Source organism: Petromyzon marinus, chromosome 61 (genome assembly GCF_048934315.1).
Source record: "Petromyzon marinus isolate PM22_M1 ecotype Great Lakes invasive population chromosome 61, UKy_Petmar_22M1.pri1.0, whole genome shotgun sequence".
In the NCBI taxonomy this organism is placed as follows: Eukaryota; Metazoa; Chordata; class Hyperoartia; order Petromyzontiformes; family Petromyzontidae; genus Petromyzon; species Petromyzon marinus.
Window position 1 is genome coordinate 6,285,475 of NC_133727.1, and position 23,977 is coordinate 6,309,451.

Sequence of the window (23,977 nt, forward strand, 5' to 3'; positions counted from 1 at the left end):
TACTATACACTACTATACACTACTATACACTACACTATACACTACTATACACTACTATACACTACACTATACACTACACTATACACTACTATACACTACACTATACACTACACTATACACTACTATACACTACACTATACACTACTATACACTACACTATACACTACACTATACACTACACTACTATACACTACACTATACACTATTATACACTACTATACACTACACTATACACTACACTATACACTACTATACACTACACTATACACTACTATACACTACTATACACTACACTATACACTAGTGTATACTACACTATACACTACTATACACTACACTATACACTACACTATACACTACACTATACACTACACTATACACTACACTATACACTACACTATACACTACTATACACTACACTATACACTACTGTATACTACACTATACACTACTATACACTACACTATACACTATATTACACTATACACTACTATACACTACACTATACACTACACTATACACTACTATACACTATACCACACTATACTACAGTATACACTACTATACACTACACTATACACTACACTACACACTAGTGCTGTACTAGTATACTACACTATACACTACACTATACACTACACTATACACTACTATACACTACTGTATACTACACTATACACTACTATACACTACACTATACACTACTATACACTACACTATACTACACTATACACTACTATACACTACACTATACACTACTATACACTACACTATACACTACTGTATACTACACTATACACTACTATACACTACACTATACACTACTATACACTACACTATACACTACACTACACACTAGTGCTGTACTAGTATACTACACTATACACTACACTATACACTACACTATACACTATACTACACTATACACTACTATACACTACTATACACTACACTATACACTACTATACACTATACTACAGTATAGACTACTATACACTACACTACACACTAGTGCTGTACTAGTATACTACACTATACACTACACTATACACTACTATACACTACACTATACACTACTATACACTACACTATACACTACTATATACTACACTATACACTACTATATACTACACTATACACTACACTATACACTAGTGCTGTATTCGTGACGAAATTGGCCACGTTCTGTTGATGTGGCAACCCTTACTGGTTGGCTGTGTCGGGTGTTGGTGGGTTTTAACGACACAACATTTATATATTTACGTGATCTAACCCAAAAAATATAACTCTTTTAATGGACAAAACCGACTGTTGTTCCGTTACCCTCCACGCCTTCACTTACCCCGCACTGCACCATCACGGTGAAGTATGGTCAGATGATGCTCACGACCTGTGTGACACGGATTGACTCACGATATACCCATATGTATCTTACTCTATATGGTACCATGTGCAGTAATGTGGTCAAATCTTTGCGTCGTGTGTCTGAACAAGAGTTGTAAATCAATGAGGAATGCATTGGCACTACGGTGTATGGTAAGAGATGGTAATGGACAGAATAGTCGTTTGATAATGCGGGGCAACATACCAAAAAAAAAATCAATTCGTATTTGGCGACAGAAATATAAAAAAAATAATAATTGGTCGTGGTCAGCGTTAGCAAATTGGCAAAAAGTTAAATTTAACACGCGTGATTCTTCTTCCGTGACCAACAATCGGGAGTCACAATTTAAAAGTGTGTTGGGCCAGATCGCCACGCGAGTAGATCATTTGTGTGTTGCAAAACCCTCCTCCACCCCGACAATGACATCGAAAGTTGTCGCTCGACGGACAAACGGGAAAGAGCATCGTTACCGCTTTGGCCGCACCGCGGCCCTATCCGCGTCAGCGTTTAACACTTCGGTGCCAGTGGGGGAAAGGCGTAACGCTTTTTTTATTTTATTTGTTTGTTTAAAACAGAAGGGTGTCACAAGGCAGGCGTGAAGATGCCGCTGACATTCCATGCTTGGCGCCGTAGGGGTAGAGGATGGGCGGTGCCATTCTCCGAGCGAAACGGAGGGTGCGTCGTCCCAGAACGTTTGCTCGCGGAGCAAAACCAAATCCTATACGCTTAGCTCTTTCGGTAAAGTCACGTTGAAGGGAAGCAATAAAATAATAAAATACGCGTATAAAAAACAGTAACAAAAAATTATCACGACAGTTTCGACCACAACGCAAACGGCCGTCATCGCGAAAGCTTTAAACCAAGATTCAAACCAAACGCTGTCCCGCGGCAGATGCTAAAATGGCACGATAACATTGCGCTCCTTGGGTTCTTTCGGTCAAGTCACGTGGGTATAACGATGACAGGCCACGACGTTTCGATCGCAACGCGAGCAATCGTCATTGGGTGGGACAACCACAGCAAGGGAAAAACAAAAACCTGCTGAAGTTGGCCGGTGGCGGTGAGGATGACGAGGATGTGACGTCACGGCGACTCGTTGCCCTGTGGAGTAGCCCGCTGCTGTTGCTGCTGCTGCCCCGGTGGTTGGTGGTGGTGGTGGTGGTGAGGATGACGAGGATGTGACGTCACGGCGACTCGTTGCCCTGTGGAGTAGCCCGCTGCTGTTGCTGCTGCTGCCCCGGTGGTTGGTGGTGGTGGTGAGGATGATGAGGATGTGACGTCACGGCGACTCGTTGCCCTGTGGAGTAGCCCGCTGCTGTTGCTGCTGCTGCCCCGGTGGTTGGTGGTGAATTTTTTTTCTTGCTGTGGTTGTCCCACCTGATGACGATTGCTCGTGTTGCGATCGAAACGTCGTGATCTACCCACGTGACTTTTACCGAAAGAACCAAAGAGTATGGATTCCAGCGGTCACGAAAGCTTCAAATCCAGATACGATATTATACGTTTAGATTGGTTGTATCGGTACAGTATTCGATATTTACAAAGTACAGTTTTGCCCAGATATGAGGTAGATAATGCGTGATCGACGTGGACAAATATAAATATGCCGATGACAGTGAAATTAGTTGTTAGTTCAAGATAACTGAAAATTATGTATTATTAATTGTAAATGAAACCAAATGAGGCACCGGTTAAATAAAATTCATGTTTTTTTAATAGAATCTTCCATTTTCAGGCCAGATTAAGAGTTGAATCACCTACATTTATGATTAATTCGCTATGCTCACATAGCCCCCTTTCACTCGTATCAGCAGCCAGGGTGGAATATTACATTTCTGGTGGAATATTACATTTCTGGAGAAATGTAATATTCCACATTTCTGGAGAAATGTGGGGGTTTTTTTCCTCCTTCAGACTTTTGGGATTTTAGAACGTAATTTTTATACGTCACATTTCAAATGGATAAGATATTGCGAGGACAAAGCATAATTTATACGATTAGCAACATGTGGCATTTACCAGACCTGGAATTAAATCTTAAACGCCAGTGACAAACATATACATGCAGCAATGAAACCCATGTTTGTGTGTTTAATTCATGACGCATTGTTGTACTGTTGCACACACCAGATAATTAAATGTATTTTACAATTGTGGATCAGGCCATACTTATCAATGGGGATCATTGTTTTATACAGGGGGTGTCCCAAAAGTCAGGACACATCGGGATTATGGGACCCCTTGTTTTGCAAATATCAAGATGATGATGTGAAAGGTGTCTATTTAGTGTTTGAATATCTTAACAGGAAAGGGGTTAAGTCTACAAAAGAAAGCTCTCCCTGGTGTGGACCAATCAGTTTCAAGGACAACGCATATATTATCAGAGTGTGTTTTTTTGTTTGCATTTTGACCACAAGTATTGTGGTTAATGCAGTAACATGATTCCTTGTAAAAGGTTTCATTTTTGTAGCCAAAAAAAGGGGAAAAACCCTAGTATTGGCGTAAGCCTATTTTCTCTACACCATAGGGTTATTATAGTTCATTTAACAAATCACGTGGGTCATTTAATTTAATGTTTTTTTTTTTAAATGTTCATCAATTCTCATTAATGCACGCACGAATTCTCTTTTGAAACGAATTGAGGACTTTGTTTTAAGGGTTACAGGTGTCATCTTTGATACGTTCATCGATTGTGTTTGTCTATATGCATTCGGGGCTCATGGTCGAGTACTTTCTTTAAACAACGGATTTGAGGTGACACCACAGGAAGAAGAAACATCGATAGTAATAACAAGGAATAAAATATTAGCTGAAAGAATAAGCCATTAAAATGTTTTCATGCCAGTGTTAGAATAAATGAAATCACCCAATTTAAGTCAAGTCGATTTTATTTTTTGCTTTTCTGCCACAAATCCGGCTCTCAAAGCGCCCGAATGTGTCCTGACTTTTGGACCACCCTCTGCAAAGCAGATCTTGCATGAGTGCACTGAGGTGTTTTGCAAAGCACTCCCTCCTCCCACAGGATTAGCATGTTGATATTTCGTTTTCGTGTCCTGGGCTATAGATTATGAGCCGTACATATCTCAGTGCCACGTCTCCCCGGTTCCTTCTGGTCGAAATGACCGTGCTGAGTGAGAAATAACGACTAAGGCCACCACCACCATCATCATCATCATCGACCGGGCGACCGTCAATCAACAATCAGTGATCTCCCGGTCTCCAGAGCAATAACGACTCACCCATCCATCCTCACGCCTCACACCAACCCTCACCCAATCACTCCTCACCCATCCAACAGAATTGAAGATGGCAACAGCCTTCACAAGACCCACTCCGACTTAAAGCTTTCATGACTGCAGGAATTCATATTCTTTGTGTCTTTCGGCAAAGTCATGTAGATAGGTTCAAAGAAAATAACAAAAACTACGACGTTTCGATCGCAATACACGCGCTCGTCATCTTGATGTTATCTTCTTTGAACCGATCTACGTGACTTTACCGAAAAGACCCAAAGGATCACGCCCACTCTGTTGAGTGAGAAATCACGAATCTGGCCACCATCAACCCAGTGGCCATCGACCAACAATCTCCCGGCCTTCAGAGCAATAACGGCTCAAACAATCCACCCTCGCTGCTCACCCACCCTCACTCAACCACTCCTCACCCATCCAACAGAGTGGAAGATGGCAACAGCCTTCACAAGACCCACTCTGTTTGAGTGAGAAATCACGACAAATTCCATTATCAACGATTAACGACCTCCCGGTCTCCATAGCAACAACTCAACTGATAAAACAAACTCTCGTAGTGATTCTGCATTGGCAGTGCTGCACAAGCACAACTATTATAGCATGTGACGTTTCAGGCTATAAACCTTCCAAATGTATTGAGTTTTCACTTTTTTTTGTACTGGACGTTTGCGTGTATACTCTACGTGTATTTCCACATGTTCTGCATATTTAGGTATGCGCGTGCGTTGCCTGTGTATATAGTTGTGTAATTATACGGTATTATATATGACTCTAGTATAGGTCTGTGCATACATGTGTATATATTTATATATATACACATGTGGGGAGCGGTGGTGTAGCGCAATGAACCTGGCGACCCGGGTTCGATTCCCGCTCACGGCCAACACCCAGTGACGATTATCTGAACCGGTCCTGGGCCTCTCCTAGGTCGACTCAGCCTCAAATAAGTACCTGGTGCCGTGTGTAAACATCGCCACTGGGGAGACAAAGGCGGCCGGGCGTGGTGCTGGCAACCCACCCCTTCGTGTACCGTTCCGGCCTTCATAGGTGCTGCTCGCTAACAGCACTTGTCCCTACAGTCTGTTAAGGCTATATGGGGGGGGGATCTTTATATTTATATATTTAACTAATCCTAACATGTTCTTCTCTGCTGAGATAGACTGCGGCACATCATGCCAGCCGCACGCGTGTGGCGCGGTCTCGTTCTCGACAGATGTAAAGCATTCGTGACCGCAGGGATTCATTTTCTTGGTTCTTTCGGTAAAGTCACCACCACGTAGAAGGGAAACAATAAAATAATAAAAATATAAAACAAAAAAATTCTCACGACGTTTCGACTGCAACACAAGCAATCATCATCAGGTGTGAAAACCACACAAGCAATCATCATCAGGTGTGAAAACCACCTGGTTGTTGATTCTTTACATAAGAGGAAACTCAGTTTCATCATCACCTGATGATGATTGCTTGTGTTGCAGTCGAAACGTCGTGAGAATTGTATTGTTTTATATTTTTATTATTTTATTGTTTCCCTTCTACGCGGTGACTTTACCGAAAGAACCAAGAATATAAATATGTAAAGCAGTGTGGATAGTCATGCTGCCCTCTACCGGTGGTCTAATGCCATCATCAATTTTCGTTCACCAGGGGTCTTTCGTGTTCTTTTTTTTACATCTGGGTCGAAGCAACGAATCACCGAAACCACAGGTCACTTTGATTACTCCCGTAAAATAAACAATTGCCGGCGTACAAAACTGAGTATCCTCTTATGTAAAGAATCAACAGGATTTACTTTCAGTGTCTCTGTTGCACCATTCACCCCCCCCTACCCTCCCCCCTCTCTGACTTATTTAACTGCCCTAACCCCGGACTCTCTACCACTTTAATCATCATCAGGTGTGGTTATCACACCTGATGATGATTGCTTGTGTTGCAATCGAAACGTCGTGCTTGATTTCTTTATTTCTATTTTTTTATATTCATTACTTATTCATTTTTATTTTTTTCACCTACGTGACTTTACCGAAAGCACCAGAGAGCATCATCAACAGGATGATGATGGCGCTCCAGATATTCTTTGGGTCTTTCGGGTAAAAGTCACGTCGATAGGTTCAAATGAATAAAAACATAAAATAAACCCAAAAATTACGGAGGATGGGGACGGCCGCTTGTGTTGCGATCGAAACGTAATTGTTTGCTCGTTTAATTTTTTTATTAATTTGAACCTATCTACTTGATAGCTTTCTCGCTGGTTCAGCAGTTTCCACTGCTGGATTATTTTTTTCTGCCCGAGGACGACCGCTTGTGCTGCGATCGAAACGTCGTGATCTATTATTTCATGCTTTGTTTCATTTTTCTACCTACGTGACTTTACCGAAAGACCCAAAGAATATGAATTCCTGCAGTACATCAAATGTCTCACGCACGTGAGTCATTTGATGTACGCGATTCACGACATGTACGCGATTCCAGTAAGGGTTATCATCGGCGCGTGAAAATTACTCATCGCAAGGTGGCTGTGCCCTCTCCCCCGCACCTCCGATTAGCACGGTTGGCTACATACGGTGCGAAAGAAGTTCAGCATACGTGCGTGCGACCTGGTGGGCAAAAAATATGCCCCGGATTCTTTAGCTACTGTGAACAAAAAATGCATCGAGTTTAGGCAATCAATAAATAAATCCTGTACTTTTTGGTTCTTTCAGTAAAGTCACGTGGTAGGTATAAAATCAAACGAATCACGACGTTTCGGGCGCAACACAAGCGTCCATCATCAGGTGCAAAAGCATGGCTTGCTGCTGAGGCAGACAGTCTGCAGTCACGAAAACTTCAAATCAAATAAATCCTGGTCTATAAATCGCCCAATTTAATGTTTTACACATTTTGTTTAATTCAATTTTCATGCCCATGGCCATATCACCCAGAGTGTGCTGGATTATGCCACATCGTGAAAGCTAACCAGGGTTGAATTGAACATGGATACTGCATCAAATATAAATTACAGTATGTAAAAAAGATGATTTTTTACCAGGTATATAGCTCTTTTTTAGGAGCGACCTGGCCAGCTCAAATGATACCTCAACGAAGTGGCTTATCACGTAGACATTTATAGCAGACACAAATACTCCGAACCAGTGACGTTGATTCGAAATGTGGAGAGGAAAAACGGGCAGACCTGCGGAAAAATCCACGCCACCACGGCGAGAGCGAGAGAGACACGCAAACTCCAAATATACAGCAGGCGTCAGGGTCGGGATCGAACCCACGACCTCCTGCATACCAGGCATGGTAATTAACATCTCCTAGCGACCGTGACGATGATGATGAGAGAGAGAGACACGCAAACTCCAAATATACAGCAGCAGGCATCGTCAGGGTCGGGATCGAACCCACGACCTCCTGCATACCAGGCCAGGTAGTTAACATCTCCTAGCCACTCTGGCGTCCCGATTGATGGGGCCAGCACCGTACATAAGAGGTGTTATAGGCTGCTGTGGAGCTCTGTCGTGGGCGGCTAGAGGGAAGCGCAGCAACATTCACTGCATTCCACTTCTATGGCTCCTCGAGCTCATCAAACCGCAAATTGACCAGAGTGGTGAAGTATGGTCTGAAAATAGCTCATCACCCACACGGCATGAGACCCTCATCTAGCAGCGAGATGGCAGGGCCGCAAGTGTGTATGGTATTGTTCGTGAGTCCGTCCTGTGCTCAACTTGACCTGTACTCAACCTGACTCAACGTTTCGTTAGGCGTTGCTGAAGCTACACTCGACACATTTTTTGCCCAGGTCTTTTTTTTTCTGAATGAATGCCAACTCTCTGCCGGTGAAGAAATGGACGCGCGAAATTGCGTTTTGTTTTTCCTCGCGAATAGTTTACGCGCGAGCTCAAAGGTCCAAAGGACGTCCCTGGAAATGATAAAACAGACGCTGAACAAAATATGCTTGAAATTGTGACATTTTTCCGTGGCTTATTCCACAGTTAAAACCTCGCGATTGGAGACGTTGCACGTTTGATTTCATATTTCCATATACAACACAGATAACTTGCCTTTGCAAAGACAAAGATCGCCCGTGTAGCCTTAAACAGACTGTTGGTGGAAAGTGCTTTTCGCGATAACTTATCGAGGCGAGCCCGGTACATGAGGGGGTGGGTGGCCAACACCACGTCCGGCCGCCTTTGTCTCCCCGGTGACGCTGTTTACACACCGCACCAGGTACTCATTTGAGGATGAGTCGACCTAGGGGAGGCCCAGGACCGGTTCATGTAATCGTCACCGATTACATAGCGCAGCGTGACTTTACCGAAAAAACTAAGAATATGAGCTACCCTACCGTTCACCCTATGCACAGACACACACACGTGTACTATTCTATATATTTTGCCAAGAGATTGACTGGAAGCCACAAATTATCACCCCTTCCTCCCAAATGAGTGAACTAGTCCTACATTATTTTCATGGGAAAATTGACAATTGGACGCAGAACTGAATTAATCCACCATGAATAATCCACATACATGTAATACTGTCATTCAACCACCAATTTTAAATAGGTAAATACTTTATGGATTTAAATAGTGCCTTGAGCCTTCCAAGGTGCTTCAGAGCAATTCGAAAAATAGTACATTAGATGATAGGTGTTGACTAAAATTATTTGTGTAGTACATTTGAATAATACATTGTTTTTTTTTACCGTAATGAGCGTTGACTATGACTACATCTCCACATACAAATGTAAATATTGTTCAAATAAGTAGTCGATATTGTAAAGTTTTAGCAGAGCCCAGATATTTATGTATTCGTGACAACACTATGTACTCAAAACGGGGGGCTAATTCGGTGAAGGTTATAACCGTTACAAAACAGTGCAGCAACTGCAGCGGCATATCATTATTTTGGTTAACCATCGAACAAACACGCTCACCTAATTCGTGCGGCGCTTTCAGATGCGCTTCTGTGGCCGTCTGGGGAACGCCTCTTCCTTCCCAATATTAGGACCCCCACTGCAGCTGTGCACTTTTAAATCATCATCTAGATTGACAAAATCGCACCTTCAGAACGGCTTTTTTTTCGGACACATTATTGCCCTTTCCCCCGCAACTCCGATTAGCACGGTTTGGCTGCGTAGGGTGCGAAAGAGATTCAACGTGCTGTACACATGCAAATAAATCGAGAATGTTCCGAGAAGGAACTCTGGCCGGTTGCTCAAGGAGGGAACGAGTCTCATCGGAATCACCGGAGAGACTCCAGGCGGTGGCTTAGGAAGGTGCATCTTCCGTAACATTCAACTTGACCTCTCCCCGGGAAAACTGCCGCCCCGGCCCGTTCCTCCGAGGGTGGTAAGGAGGGCTTTGAGCCCAAAGTGCTTCCAGTAGGTGCCCTACCCGAGGGCAAATCGCTGCGGGTTGTTGCGCGATCGGGAGCCGCGTTCTCCCTCTCGGGTGCCTGCGTTGTGTTTTTTTTTTTTATGGGAGCGGGGGGGGGGTTATGGAATAATAAAATAAATACATAATGATGTTTTTTTTCTTTTTAAACGACCAAGGAGCTGGAGAATTCAGTAAGCACCTTGAGAGACGTAGAGGAAACGCCAGCGAAACAGCACACAGCCGAGAGATGACGTGCCAGTGGGAGTGAGTGTGCAGCATTGCTGCCCGAGATGTGTTGCTGACCTTCTTTGAACGAGGCGGACGACAAATGCCGGGAGGAACTGCTTAAGATGCATCCGCATGGAGAAGGAATCAGTTGCTACAGAGCTGGAATGAATATCATTATCATTCCACTATGTCATACGACGTAGGATAGAAAACGTGTCATTCTAGAGCAGCAGCCGGCAACCTTCCGAAGAAGAAGAAGAGGAAGAAGAAGAAAAGGAAGAGGAAGAAGAAGAAGAGGAAGAAGAAGAAGAAGAAGAAGAAGAAGAAGAAAAGGAAGAAGAAGAAGAAGAAGAAGAAGAAGAAGAAGAAGAAGAAGAAGAAGAAGAAGAAGAAGAAGAAGAAGAAAAAAAAAAGAAGAAGAAGAAAAAGAAGAAGAAGACGAAGAGGAAGAAGAAGAAGAAAAAGAGGAAGAAGAAGAAGAAGAAGAAGAAAAGGAAGAAGAAGAAGGGGAAGAAGAAGAGGAGGAAGAAGAAGAGCCGCAACACGCGCAGAGCTACTTGGACACAAACACAGCAGCTGCTATACTGCAGATAGCAAACAAATGATGACTAATACGAACTAAGTAGTTGATGGAATAAACTGCATCTATTTAGGTTTCCTCATACCCTTAGTTTTTCTTTAACAATGCAGTTTGTGACTCTTGTACATTTTGCCAATACATTCCATAGTGACCCCAATTTATCCTGCCACATTTAATCAATCATCTTTACGTTAAATTGTGTTTTAAGGTTTAAAAACAAACAAAAAATTAAACGGCGCCGAGGAGTCGCACCGTGTGCGACGCCTCTGCTCTCGAAGGTCAGAGGTTATATCCACGGAAGGTGTGCACCACAGTTTTGTTAAATAGAACAGCTCTGTTGCTGAACAAGTTAATGAACCGGATATATGTGTGCTCAAGGGAAACACAGTGGCATGTGTGTGTGTGTGTGAGTAGAAGGGGGGGAAGGGTTTGTACTGAGCAAATGTTTACAAAACCATCCCAGCTGGGAATTTGAGGATTATCATTGAATTGTATAGTGTATGCCTCAAACAAACACTCGATGGCAGTTTTGGAGAAGCATTGTGGGGGATTTGAAGGCTGTCGTGGGGCTCCAGGCGAGATAAAGAGGCCACCTCAAAAACCTCGTCCGGGACGAAACTCACGGCGCTTGTACCGAGGATGAGATCACAGAGTGACTCAATGTCGTGCCCAGAATGAGATCACAGGGTGACTCAATGTCGTGCCCAGAATGAGATCACAGAGTGGCTCAACGTCGTGGTCAGAATGAGATCACAGGGTGACTCAATGTCGTGGTCAGAATGAGATCACAGAGTGGCTCAATGTCGTGGTCAGAATGAGATCACAGAGTGACTCAATGTCGTGCCCAGAATGAGATCACAGGGTGACTCAATGTCGTGGTCAGAGTGAGATCACAGAGTGGCTCAATGTCGTAGTCAGAATGAGATCACAGAGTGACTCAATGTCGTGGCCAGAATGAGATCACAGAGTGACTCAATCTCATGCCCAGAGTGAGATCACAGAGTGACTCAATGTCGTGCCCAGAACGAGACCACAGAGTGACTCAATCTCATGCCCAGAGTGAGATCACAGAGTGACTCAATGTCGTGCCCAGAACAAGACCACAGAGTGACTCAATGTCGTGCCCAGAGTGAGATCACAGAGTGACTCAATGTCGTGGTCAGAATGAGATCACAGAGTGACTCAATGCCGTGCCCAGAACGAGACCACAGAGTGACTCAATGTCGTGCCCAGAATGAGATCACAGAGTGACTCAATGTCCGTGCTCAGAATGAGATCACAGAGTGACTCAATGTCGTGCCCAGAGTGAGATCACAGAGTGGCTCAATGTCGTGCCCAGAGTGAGATCACAGAGTGACTCAATGTCGTGCCCAGAATCAGATCACAGAGTGACTCAATGTCGTGCCCAGAGTGAGATCACAGAGTGACTCAATGTCGTGCCCAGAATGAGATCACAGAGTGGCTCAATGTCGTGCCCAGAATGAGATCACAGAGTGACTCAATGTCGTGCCCAGAGTGAGATCACAGAGTGGCTCAATGTCGTGCCCAGAATGAGATCACAGAGTGACTCAATGTCGTGCCCAGAATGAGATCACAGAGTGGCTCAATGTCGTGCCCAGAATGAGATCACAGAGTGACTCAATGTCGTGCCCAGAATGAGATCACAGAGTGACTCAATGCCGTGCCCAGAATGAGACCACAGAGTGACTCAATGTCGTGCCCAGAATGAGACCACAGAGTGACTCAATGTCGTGCTCAGAGTGAGACCACAGAGTGACTCAATGTCGTGCCCAGAATGAGATCACAGAGTGACTCATTGTCGTGCTCAGAGTGAGATCACAGAGTGGCTCAATGTCGTGGTCAGAATGAGATCACAGAGTGACTCAATCTCATGCCCAAAGTGAGATCACACAGTGACTCAATGTCGTGCCCAGAGTGAGACCACAGAGTGACTCAATGTCGTGCCCAGAATGAGATCACAGAGTGACTCAATGTCGTGCCCAGAATGAGATCACAGAGTGACTCAATGTCGTGCTCAGAGTGAGATCACAGAGTGGTTCAATGTCTTGTCAGAGTGAGATCACAGAGTGACTCAATGTCGTGCTAGAGAGTGAGATCAGAGAGTGACTCAATGTCGTGCCCAGAATGAGATCACAGAGTGACTCAATGTCGTGCTCAGAGTGAGATCACAGAGTGACTCAATGTCGTGCTCAGATTGAGATCACAGAGTGGTTCAATGTCTTGTCAGAGTGAGATCACAGAGTGACTCAATGTCGTGCTCAGAGTGAGATCACAGGGTGACTCAATGTCGTGCTCAGAATGAGATCTCAGAGTGGCTCAATGTCGTGCCCAGAGTGAGATCACAGAGTGGCTCAATATCGTGCCCAGAGTGAGATCACAGAGTGGCTCAATGTCGTGCCCAGAACGAGACCACAGAGTGACTCAATATCGTGCTCAGAGTGAGATCACAGAGTGACTCAATGTCGTGCCCAGAATGAGATCACAGAGTGGCTCAATGTCGTGGTCAGAATGAGATTACAGAGTGACTCAATGTCGTACTCAGAGTGATATCACAGAGTGGCTCAATGTCGTGCTCAGAGTGAGATCACAGAGTGGTTCAATGTCTTGTCAGATTGAGACCACAGAGTGACTCAATCTCATGTCCAGAATGGGATCACAGAGTGACTCAATGCCGTCCCCAGAACGAGACCACAGAGTGACTCAATGTCGTGCTCAGAGTGAGATCACAGAGTGGCTCAATGTCGTGGTCAGAATGAGATCACAGAGTGACTCAATCTCATGCCCAGAATGGGATCACAGAGTGACTCAATCTCGTGCCCAGAGTGAGCATAGGAAGGTGAACTTAAGTATGAAGAGAGAAGCGTTTGGTGCAGAAGTAAATGCATTACTGCATGGGGGCAGAGAGCTTGAGACGAGCGCCTCGTCTTCCACAGGTGCGCACGAAGGACGCTTCGGCGATTCGCGACGAGACGGAACGCCGCTCGGAAAGTCAGGATCGGGAAACGTGGCAGGAAAATGTCACGGAGGCGAACGAGAATGGCAGCAGAGGGGAAGGGTACCGAGAGAAAGGCGTCGTCGTCGTAACGACAACTCAGAGGTCAACGATGAGGACGGAAGAGCTTTGTCGCGGCCGTGGCATCTAGCCGATGGTGGTGGTGGTGCCGAGGGGAGATGCGCTCAGCATTGGCAGCGGTGACCTCGTCACGCGACCCGGGAAAACTACTTCTTCACGACACACGGAGAGGTTGATCACAAGTCATAAATGGACAAGAAAATCACCGGCTTCGTGGAGTGAAATCAACCTACATCGATGTCACCACTGCACGTATTCTAGTTGCACGACACGATATCGTGAGGCTAATCCCAAACATCACACCTCACGGAGAGTTACCGACTTGATAGCAGTACACCTTTCATTTAAATTTACAATGAAATCTATTCTTTATTTTACCAGGTAAAGGCTAACCGAGCGATATAGCTCTTTTTCAGAAGTAACTTGACCACTAATTATGGCTCAACGAAGTGGCTTATCGTCAGGTGGACATTTATAGCAGCGCTATGTTGATTCTAAATGTGTGTGGGGGGGGGGGGAACCGGAGGACCCGGAGAAAAATCCACGTGACCACAGGGAGAGAGAGAGAGACACGCAAACTCCAAATATACAGCAGGCAGTATCAAGGTCAGGGTAGAACCCACGACCTCCTGCATTCAAGGCGTCCTGATTCCACGACCGTGCGATGGGGGGGGGGGGGGGTAAGGGGAGCGAAACCCTTCCCCCGAGCCCTCGCGATGCCGGCAACTCTCCCTGTGGCACGAAATCTGCTCGGTCGGGTCGAGAGGAGAAAAAGAAGAAGGCAAAACAAAATGTTTCACCACTTAAGGCGATCAATGGACACCTGGCTGAACAAGATTGAGCACGCTCGTATGGCCCCGGCTCGTCGGCCCGCGCGTGCGTGTAGCAAGCGCACATGCAGGGAGCGAAGGGGAAATAAGAATGGAACCACTGTTCCCGCTACGGTTCTCTTAGAAGCTATTTATTGAGCCACTAATGCGTCGTAATGGGCCCTTAAGAAAAACCATGCCTTAGGGTATCCGTCACGATAGCTGCTCCCACCCCACCCCTTTTTTTGTTGTTAGAAGCTCCGTACAAAACCCAACTTCATTAGGGGACCGAGTGTGCCTGCAAGCGGCTTCACCTTGTTCAATGCGCCCGTTGTGAACGCGCGCGTCATTCACAAAGGATCGTGTACTGCACCCATTCAGCATTTCCTCCGTCTATGCCTTCAAGGCGCTTTGGCTTCATCGACGTCTGACCACGCTTCACCGGCTCACTCCCTGTTCTGAGCATGGTTTGATGCAACCCAACATATGCTGTTGCTCTGGTGGAACAAGAGGACTGACTAATCGCTCCACCCTAAACTAAACTCTTTATTTTAGTTTAGCAGGTAAGGCCCACTGGGCTGTTGAAACTTGTTTTTTTTTTTCAGAAGCCACCTGGCCACCACATATGATAGCTATAGCTCAACGAAGTGCCTTCTCATCGTCATCATCATCATCACGTAGAAATGTAAAAGCAGTCGCCAATTAACTCTAAACACGAGGTCGTTAGTCCACACGGCTACCACCGCCGAATGCCCTCCGTGGAACCGATGAACAACCGTGAAACGGTAGAAAACCAAAGCCTCCCCCCACCCCCCCCTCCCCTCCCGTTGACTGCTGCGTCTGATGATCACCATGCGAAGGAGGAGGACGTTAGCCACTCGAGACGACTTTGAAAGCCAAGGGCTGGGCCCTCTTTTACGGTGACTTTGGGAAGATGACAAGAAAAAAAAGAGACGTTGACGAACCCCTAATTTACGAGTACCGTAGTAATGTCTAACACACGATACTGGGATGGATACGCTGGACAATTTTTCTATTTTGCGATTCTGCACAGCGATGATAAGAGGCTTCATAGGCGCGATTGAAAAAAAACTCGCCACGTGTCTCGTAACGTCGCGAGAGGTTTTTTTTTTTAAGTTTGGTTTATTCGTGCGTTCGAGACCCAGCCACTGGCAACGCAGTGGCCTAACTCGATCTTTTTTTGTTGTCGTGTTCTTCACACAGAATGCAAAGTTGGTTCGTGTGGTTTTTTTTGGCGTTGGGCGACGAGAAAATTGAAGGATTTTAAAAAATAAACCACGCACATTTGGGAGGCAAATTAATTAGCAGTAGAGCAGTGTTACTGTTTGAGTTGTTGTTGTTGTTGTTGCTGCTTCTGCTGCTGTTGTTATAAAGACTGGGCCTTTGGACACGTGAGCTCTCCAGACCTGCTATGAACAATCTACTTCGGGCAGACCTGTACAGCAAAAGTAAAACGTGTGGGGAGTGGGGAGGGGGTGGGGGGCGATCAACGACACCGGAACAAAAGAAGCGTTGAATGGCGAAAAGTTAAAACGTTGAAGCAAGCCAATCAATCCCATCAAGCGGGGCCTTCCATATTTATTGTTTAAATTTCAAGTGACACTATTTAAAGCACATGCCTGCGCACATGCATCTATTCACTTATTTTCAAATCACATCATCGATGGTGGTGTTTCCACGAATGAGCTTCGGAATTCACGCACTTTAGATCTTAAGTCTTTTTTTTTCTTTACAAGTCGGATACGACACACACACACAATGCAAAATCGGTTCGTCTGTACACGTACGGCACTTTTTTGTTAAATCAGTGGACACCTTCCCCCCCAACCCCCCCCCCCCCCCGTGCAAATTGTCGCGCTGTGTGACCTTCCCCCTTGCAGCGCAGCAAAACACTTTTGGACCTTTTCTGTTGTTGCATGCCCACGGAGCTACACAAAGAAGGAGGAGGAGAAGACGGACCGCCGCCGCTGCTGCTGCTGTTCTCACACCGTAAAGGCTCACTTAAAGCAGGAACTCCACAGAGGCAAAGCACCCCCCGCTGCCCCCCCCCCTCCCCTATAACCACCCCGCCTGCATTAGACCCTCGCATGCCTAACAAACGTGATTTTAATTTTTTACGTGTATATATTTTTTTTTAAAAAGCTAGTAGTTTATTTTAATGTTTTTTTTGTTGTCACGTGAAACAATTTTTATATCACGTTCATGCAAGTTCTCCTATTTTTGTTTATGTACAGATACAGTAATTTTTTTTACAAGTATATGTTTTAGTTCGTCGTTGCAACATATATATATTTTTTTTTGTAATGAGAAATTGTTGACTTGAAAGGCGACGTGAAGTGGTCGAGAATCTTGGCAGGAAGATGCTACATCTGGAGCTACACTTCCTTGACAGTATTATAGATATACTTTATTAAGTTCCTTTTTGCAAGGCGAAAATAAATCGGTGAACAAGTACCTGCACGAAGAACATTTGTCTCACAGCAGTCAATGAGCCACCTCCAACTCATTACATTCTGTATCACACGTTTGGAACCGAGGATAAATCAACAAAAACAATATTCTACATAATGCACTTAAGTAATGCACACTGCTTTACGAACAACCATCTCTAGCCGACCCACGCATGCTTGCTCGTCGTATTGGTATCAAGGGCGCTAATGGATGTACCGCTTTAACTGAACATAACAAGCAAATACATCAGCAGTCATCGACAACGGCATGTACAACCTGCTTATGTAACACATTTCAGGGTTATTGGATAGTGACAGAGTAAATTTGAAGTAACCCTATGCATATTCACACGAGATATATTTCCACTACCACCGTTCAGTTCAGCTGGGGTCTATGAGCAGATTTTTATAGGAGGAGGAGGAGTGGGGGGGGGGGGAAGGAAAACGCCAGAGGTTCTTTTAACATATCCGTGTCCTTTGCTGCTATCTTCATGCAACTTCACAGGCTTATCGTTCAAGATCACGGTTTTTTAATTTTAGTCGGTTGAATGGCGCGCACGTGTGCACGTGTCCACGCGTGCTGCGTGTTATACAAATGTAGAAAAGTGAGCCGTCTGGTTTGTCATTTTTTTTTCCATAGGGAAACCTCGCTGAGAAATGATCGATCTTTCAGCCAAAGAGGTCTTCGCAAACGACGCCTTACATTTTGGCGACTGTTTGGGACACAAATGCGCGCCTGCCATCTATAGTCGACACTCGGCGTGTCCCCATCAGTCACTGCACAGCACCCAGTTACATATCGTCCAATCGTGTAGACAACAACAACAACAACGGAGGGAGAGTTTTTTATAATCGATGTTAAATCACGGCGGGATTGCACGGGGAAATTAAAGTCAGTTGCCATCAATTGAGTGCAATCAGCCCACTGGAATGGTAAAAATAAAAATGAAATTGCCATGTACTCTGACGAGATAAGCATTGGCCGGACTGCCTGCAAGTGGCCGGTGGTTGTCACGGACGGTGGAATTGATCTCAGTAAAGGCCTCTTGAACTGAAACACCATATCCCTTTCTCACAATACATTCCACGTATTATTGTTATATATTTGTTTCATATATCCCGACTGCAATTGATTTAACGGAGCGGCCATTACATGCGCGCGCGCATTGTGCATGCGTATAAGTGCCTGAATTTTTAAAGAAGACTCCGCGGTTGTGTTGGCTTGTGCCCCACAACACCTGGCCATACGAACTCTTTTCGATTTAAAGCTTTCGTGACTGCAAGGATTCATCTTCTTTGGTTCTTTCGGTAAAGTCACCACCACGTAGAATGAGAATAAAATAATAAATTGATAAAATAAAATAACGCGATAAAACTCTCACGACGTTTCGGCCGCAACACAAGAAGGCCGCTTGTGTTGTGGCCGAAACGTCGTGACAATTTTATCGTGCTATTTTAATTTTATTAATTTATCATTTTATTCCCATTCTGCGTGACTTTACCGAAAGAAACCCAAAGAAGATATACGAACTCTGTTTGCAACTGCAGCGTTAAACAATAAAATTTGGCGTTGCATAGCATGAATCCAGAAAGCGTGTCCATGTCGCGACAGTCCACGACGGGCGTGAAGTCTGGACGAGGAATGCGGCATAAGCAGCCGCGGTTACGACACGTGAAATCACGGCGGCCAGTCCTCGGTTACAGAGCGGAGCGTCAAGTCTGATGGCATGAACTCAAACTGTCACGTACCGTCATCCGGTCTCTGAACAGCAGGGAGGTAAAAGTGGATGACGGGAGCTGTCACTGAGAGAGAGAGAGAGGCGAAGTGCTCACGCGAGGTATATTTCGAAGGGTTAGAATCGATTTTGGATTGGCTACGGCTCGCCGATGATTCCAGAACGCGCTTGAAACAAAGTACAAAATGCCATGCCGAGTAACTTGCCGATGGGGAAATCCTTAAATAGCGCATCAATTTTACTGTCGCTGTGTGCGAGGTCAAAATACACCCCACGAAACCCCACACGGCGCAGGAAGGCTTTCATCCGGCAGTGGATTGATAAAAGGGCTGTGAATAATCTTAACGGTCTATACACACTCTTGGTTCTTTCGGTAAACTCACGTAGGTAAACAAAATTTAAATTAAAATAAATTAAATCACGACGTTTCGGGCGCAACACAAGCGTCCGTCATCAGGCGGGGGACAAACCACAGCAAGAAACGAAAAGAAAATAAATCAAGAATAAATTAAATCACGTGATTTCATCCATTTGATTTAATTCATGTGATTTAAATCACGTGATTTAATTTATTTTTTATTTAATTTTTATTTTCTTTACCATACGCGACTTTACCGAAAGAACCAAGAGTATGGATCCTTGCAGTCACGAAAACTTCAAATCTGGTATATACATACGTGAGCTGTGCAATATACAGTAAATTACAATGCCACATTGATATGGTATAGACACATAGACTTTGAATACATTCCTAACGACAGAAACTTAAATCAATAGCCGTCTCTTGTTTTAAAATACATCTACATTTTCTTTTTTAACAATTACACGAACAAAACGAAAAAAACAACTTTGCTTAAAAAGTGCATTCAAAGGGAACAACAATCCTCCCTTTTATATCGGGGATATGAGCCTCACGGAGCCAATATAATATAGATTTTGTTTTCAGGAGGGTTCCCTTCAAAACGTTTGGCCAGTTTCTCTCTCGTCGCACGCGTGGGGCGCCGCTGCACGAAACGAGGCACGTCAAAGAGTCCAAGAAGTCTCAAAGAAAAGTTAATCGTTGCAAGTTTAAAAAAAAAAATATATGGCTTATTTACGGGGGGGGGGGGGGTGGGTGGGGGGTGGAGAAAAGCTAATCGTTTGACTCGTGCAGAGTTTTAGGCGAGAACCGAACCGTTCCGTCACCGCAATGATTCATCTTCTTTGGTTCTTTCGGTAAAGTCACCACGTAGAATGAGAATAAAATAATAAATTGATAAAATAAAATAACACAATAATATTCTCACGACGTTTCGGCCACAACACAAGCGGCTTTCGGCCACAACACAAGCCGCTTGTGTTGTGGCCGAAACGTCGTGAGAATATTATTGTGTTATTTTATTTTATCAATTTATTATTTTATTCTCATTCTACGTGACTTTGAAACACATACAAAATGCCGCTTGTGTTGTGGCCGAAACGTCGTGAGAATTTCATTGTGTTATTTTATTTTATCAATTTATTATTTGATTCTCATTCTACGTGACTTTACCGAAAGAACCAAAGAAGGCGTTCCGTCACCATCGCAACGTGGCGGTGGGGGAAAATAGTCGGTCGGTTCCGCGTCTACAGCGCGTCCCAGGCCCCGTAGTAATTTTACCATGCGGTTTCCCTTAAACCGAGATATAAATGTGGACAATTCGCTTCTGCCCGAATCGCCCTCCTCATTTTTCTTTGCCCGTCGAACCATGCCCAAGTAAAAAAAAAATTTTACAAAAATGTCCCTTCATCGAGCTTAAACTATAAATGACTCAAATATTTTGATTCAAAGCTTTCGTGACTTGCAGGGATTCATATTCTCGGTTCTTTCGGTAAAGTCACGTTGAAGGGAACCAAGAATATAAATGACTCGCCCGGCGTGTTTTAAAGCGTCGGGGAAACGCACGTCCGAGATTCGTCAAAACTGCCCCCGCGTTGAGTCAGCTTTTAAACGAATTTTATTTTATTTTTTTTGCATCTAAAATGCCCAGAAAAAAAAAAACCTAGAAATGAACGCAACGAAAGTCCACAGGTAAAGTCAGCAAGCGACCGACTTGCTTTCGGATACTGCCCATCTACGAGGTGCCAGCCAAACTCTGCAAGCCTGGAGATGGGGTCTCGTTGCATTGCCGAGCGCTCGGCCTCAAAAGCACTCGGGGTCGCGTGTCGTGCGTTCATAAAGTGCTCTGCCGTGACGTGACAAGACAACAACTTTTAGGGACAATTACACTCTTTTGAGATTACAAAACATCAAACACAGGGTAATTTTGCCGCACAGGCTATACGTTTCAGCGTATCACAGAACTTGTATTCCTTTCCATTGGTTCATCGGCAGTCCGTATCGCACAGCATTTATGCATGTATATACTGTACAGACCATATGCAAACACGTCTATTGCCGATGTTCACGCGAATTTAACATGTATGCGCGCAGCCGTCCAACTATCGTTTTCCGCTCGGGGGGGGGGGGGGCGGGGTAGTGGCTAATTCGTATACATTAAAAATAAAAAGCCTTTTTCAATCACTCGGAAGAAGAAGAAGAAGCAACGAAAAAAAAACACATTCCATCCCATTGCCCGATGGGCGTCGGCAATTCCCAGGTGGCATTTGTTCCAAACGTGATTACCGTGACTGGTCATGACATCGGTTGGCTCTGCAGCGAAGGGGGCATTCTCTTAGCGAGGAGCAAAGCCCCACGGCCGATGAATGAAAGGGCAGCAGTCGAATAACGAATGCGGCTGGTCACCGCCCCCCCCCCCACCACCACCCAGCCAAACAACGTAACAGAGCTGCACATTGCTGGAGAGCTGAAATCTACGATAGTCCTGAGCGGTGCCGTGATGAAACGGATGTATTGCAAAGTTTAGGGGGGGGGGGGCGGGCATTTATCTTTGCATCCGAATTATTTTGCGACTATCGGGCAATTAAACAATCTTTTGATTTAAAGCTTTCGTGACTGCAGGGATTCATATTCTTGGTTCTTTCCGTAAAGTCACCACGTAGAAGGGAAACAATAAAAACATAAAACAATTAAATTCTCACGACGTTTCTACTGCAAACACAAGCAATCATCATCAGGTGTGAAAAGCAGTTTCTTGTTGTGGTTTCCACACCTGATGATGATTGCTTGTGTTGCAGTCGAAACGTCGTGAGAATTGTATTGTTTTATATTTTTATTATTTTATTGTTTCCCTTCTACGTGGTGACTTTACCGAAAGAACCAAGAATAATTAAACAATCGTTTTGTTGCATTTACAGTTTGCGCTATGTCAGCTTCATTTGGCGAAATCGCGAAAGCTCAACATCGTCGTTGAGCCTTTGAGTCTCGCGGTATTTGTGAAGCGTGGCTGCCCGTATTATTGGGAGGCATTGATTTGTTTTTTTTGTTGTTTCTTTAAATCACTCGACTAAAAATTAAGAACAAGTCAAAATACAGACCAAGGTTTCGATGTGGAGCAAATGCCAACGAGAAGCACTGCATCTTGGGAAAGTTTGGAAAGCCCATTGAAGATCACTTTTTATACAGCCACGTATATGCCGACCAAATGTTGTTCCTGTTAACCGTGCCTATCATCCAATTTCCGCGATCATAACAGCACATATCCATTCATTGATCAAAGCACTTGCACTTTGTTTCGCAAAATCTTATTACAGAAACACAAAAATAAACACGGTTGATAGTTTTATATATTCCACCCCACCCCCCCGCCCCTGCCTTGGGACGGCACACTTTTCACAGTAATCGATTATGTACAACTGGACGTGGTCTGGAAGCGCTGTAAAAGTGTTACGGTTATTTGGACGTTTAAACAGAAGCAGTAGTCGGCCCCGGGAAGGGTTCGGAACGGCAGCGCGAGTTAAAGCGGTCAGAATCACGCTCGCTTACTAACTGCACACGCGTAAGGCTAGCAGTGGCAGATGTCACAGGGAACATGTATTGCCTTTGCTTTCCTGGCAGGAGCGGTGTCGGGGTGAGGTGCTGGGATAGGAGGAGGAGGGGGGGGGCTTTGTGGTTTTAATGGGGGGGGGGGCAGGTGGTGGGAGATCGGTGTGTCTGTACCAGGTCTTCATTTTTGCACCATGTGAACATGTGACCACCAAAAATAGTGGCCTTTGATGTTAAAAGTTTGTACCGCTCTCTCTCTCTCTCTGTCTCCCTACAATCAAGGAAATGAAAAGAAAATTTTAAAAAAACCTCCGAAAAAAAAATAACTAATCTTTTTGCTGCAATCGTTTTTCGTGTGTGTGTGTGTGTGAAATTGAGTAAATGAGCCACGGACGTTGGTAACGAGCCACGGGATAGCCCGGGGTCACTTGCCGGCATCTCTGTGGGTAAGCAAAGGCATCAACTTTAGGCCCTTGCCGGTTGAAAGCCACAACGTCAGAGAGAGAGACGATGTCCTTACACAGCCGCCTCAGACAATCACCCCGAAGGCATTCACCACAGACAGAGACTCACACTTGCCTTGAAGAGCACGTTCAACTCCTTTCACTTGTTACATCACGCGAATGTACAGAGAGGAGGAATTAACGCGTAGGCTTTCGCGACCAGTATTATTCATAATAAAGGTTTCGGGGGTTAGGTCGCGTTGTTTATAAATGTGTCGCAGCCCTCCACGTCGACCTACTCAAATTGTAAATATTGTGGATTCACTCTCCAACACAACGGTGGACTAAAGTAGTGAATTATTTTGTCTTTTGTCAACGTGACACTTTTTTTTACTGATTGGCCGTGTCGGGTGGTGTAGGGTTGCAACACATTTAGAAATAACGCGATCTAACCCAAAACCCTTTACTATGAAGAGAGGAGAGGATACTCACAGCCGAGTGAGTGGGGGGCGAGCGGGGAGAGAGGGGGATGTGTAATGAATTATTATAAAAGTAAACACTTTGAATAATTAAAGCACTCTGTAACAATGATAATATTGATGACAGAAATGAAATATATATGCCGTTTGTTAACCTTTATGGACGGTGTGAGAATTAAATCACCTTGTAACCCTCACGCTACGGATAATTGTAAAATAGAGACTCAATTAGTCA

The 23,977-nt window shown here is 44.7% G+C and overlaps 1 protein-coding gene across 4 annotated transcripts in view; it reads right to left on the reverse strand.

Moving 5' to 3' along the window:
- LOC116955670 (glycine receptor subunit alpha-2-like) overlaps positions 1-23,977 on the reverse strand; it is a 224,304-nt gene that overhangs the window by 2,527 nt on the left and 197,800 nt on the right. For 3 of the 4 annotated variants that reach the window (XM_032976897.2, XM_076053484.1, XM_032976900.2), the window contains exon 10: positions 11-23,260. In XM_032976897.2, the coding sequence (XP_032832788.2) occupies positions 23,245-23,260 (16 nt within the window). In that variant the 3' untranslated portion in view covers positions 11-23,244. Of the gene's footprint in view, positions 23,261-23,977 lie in introns of all 4 variants that reach the window. The other variant, XM_076053483.1, reaches the window with a different exon arrangement.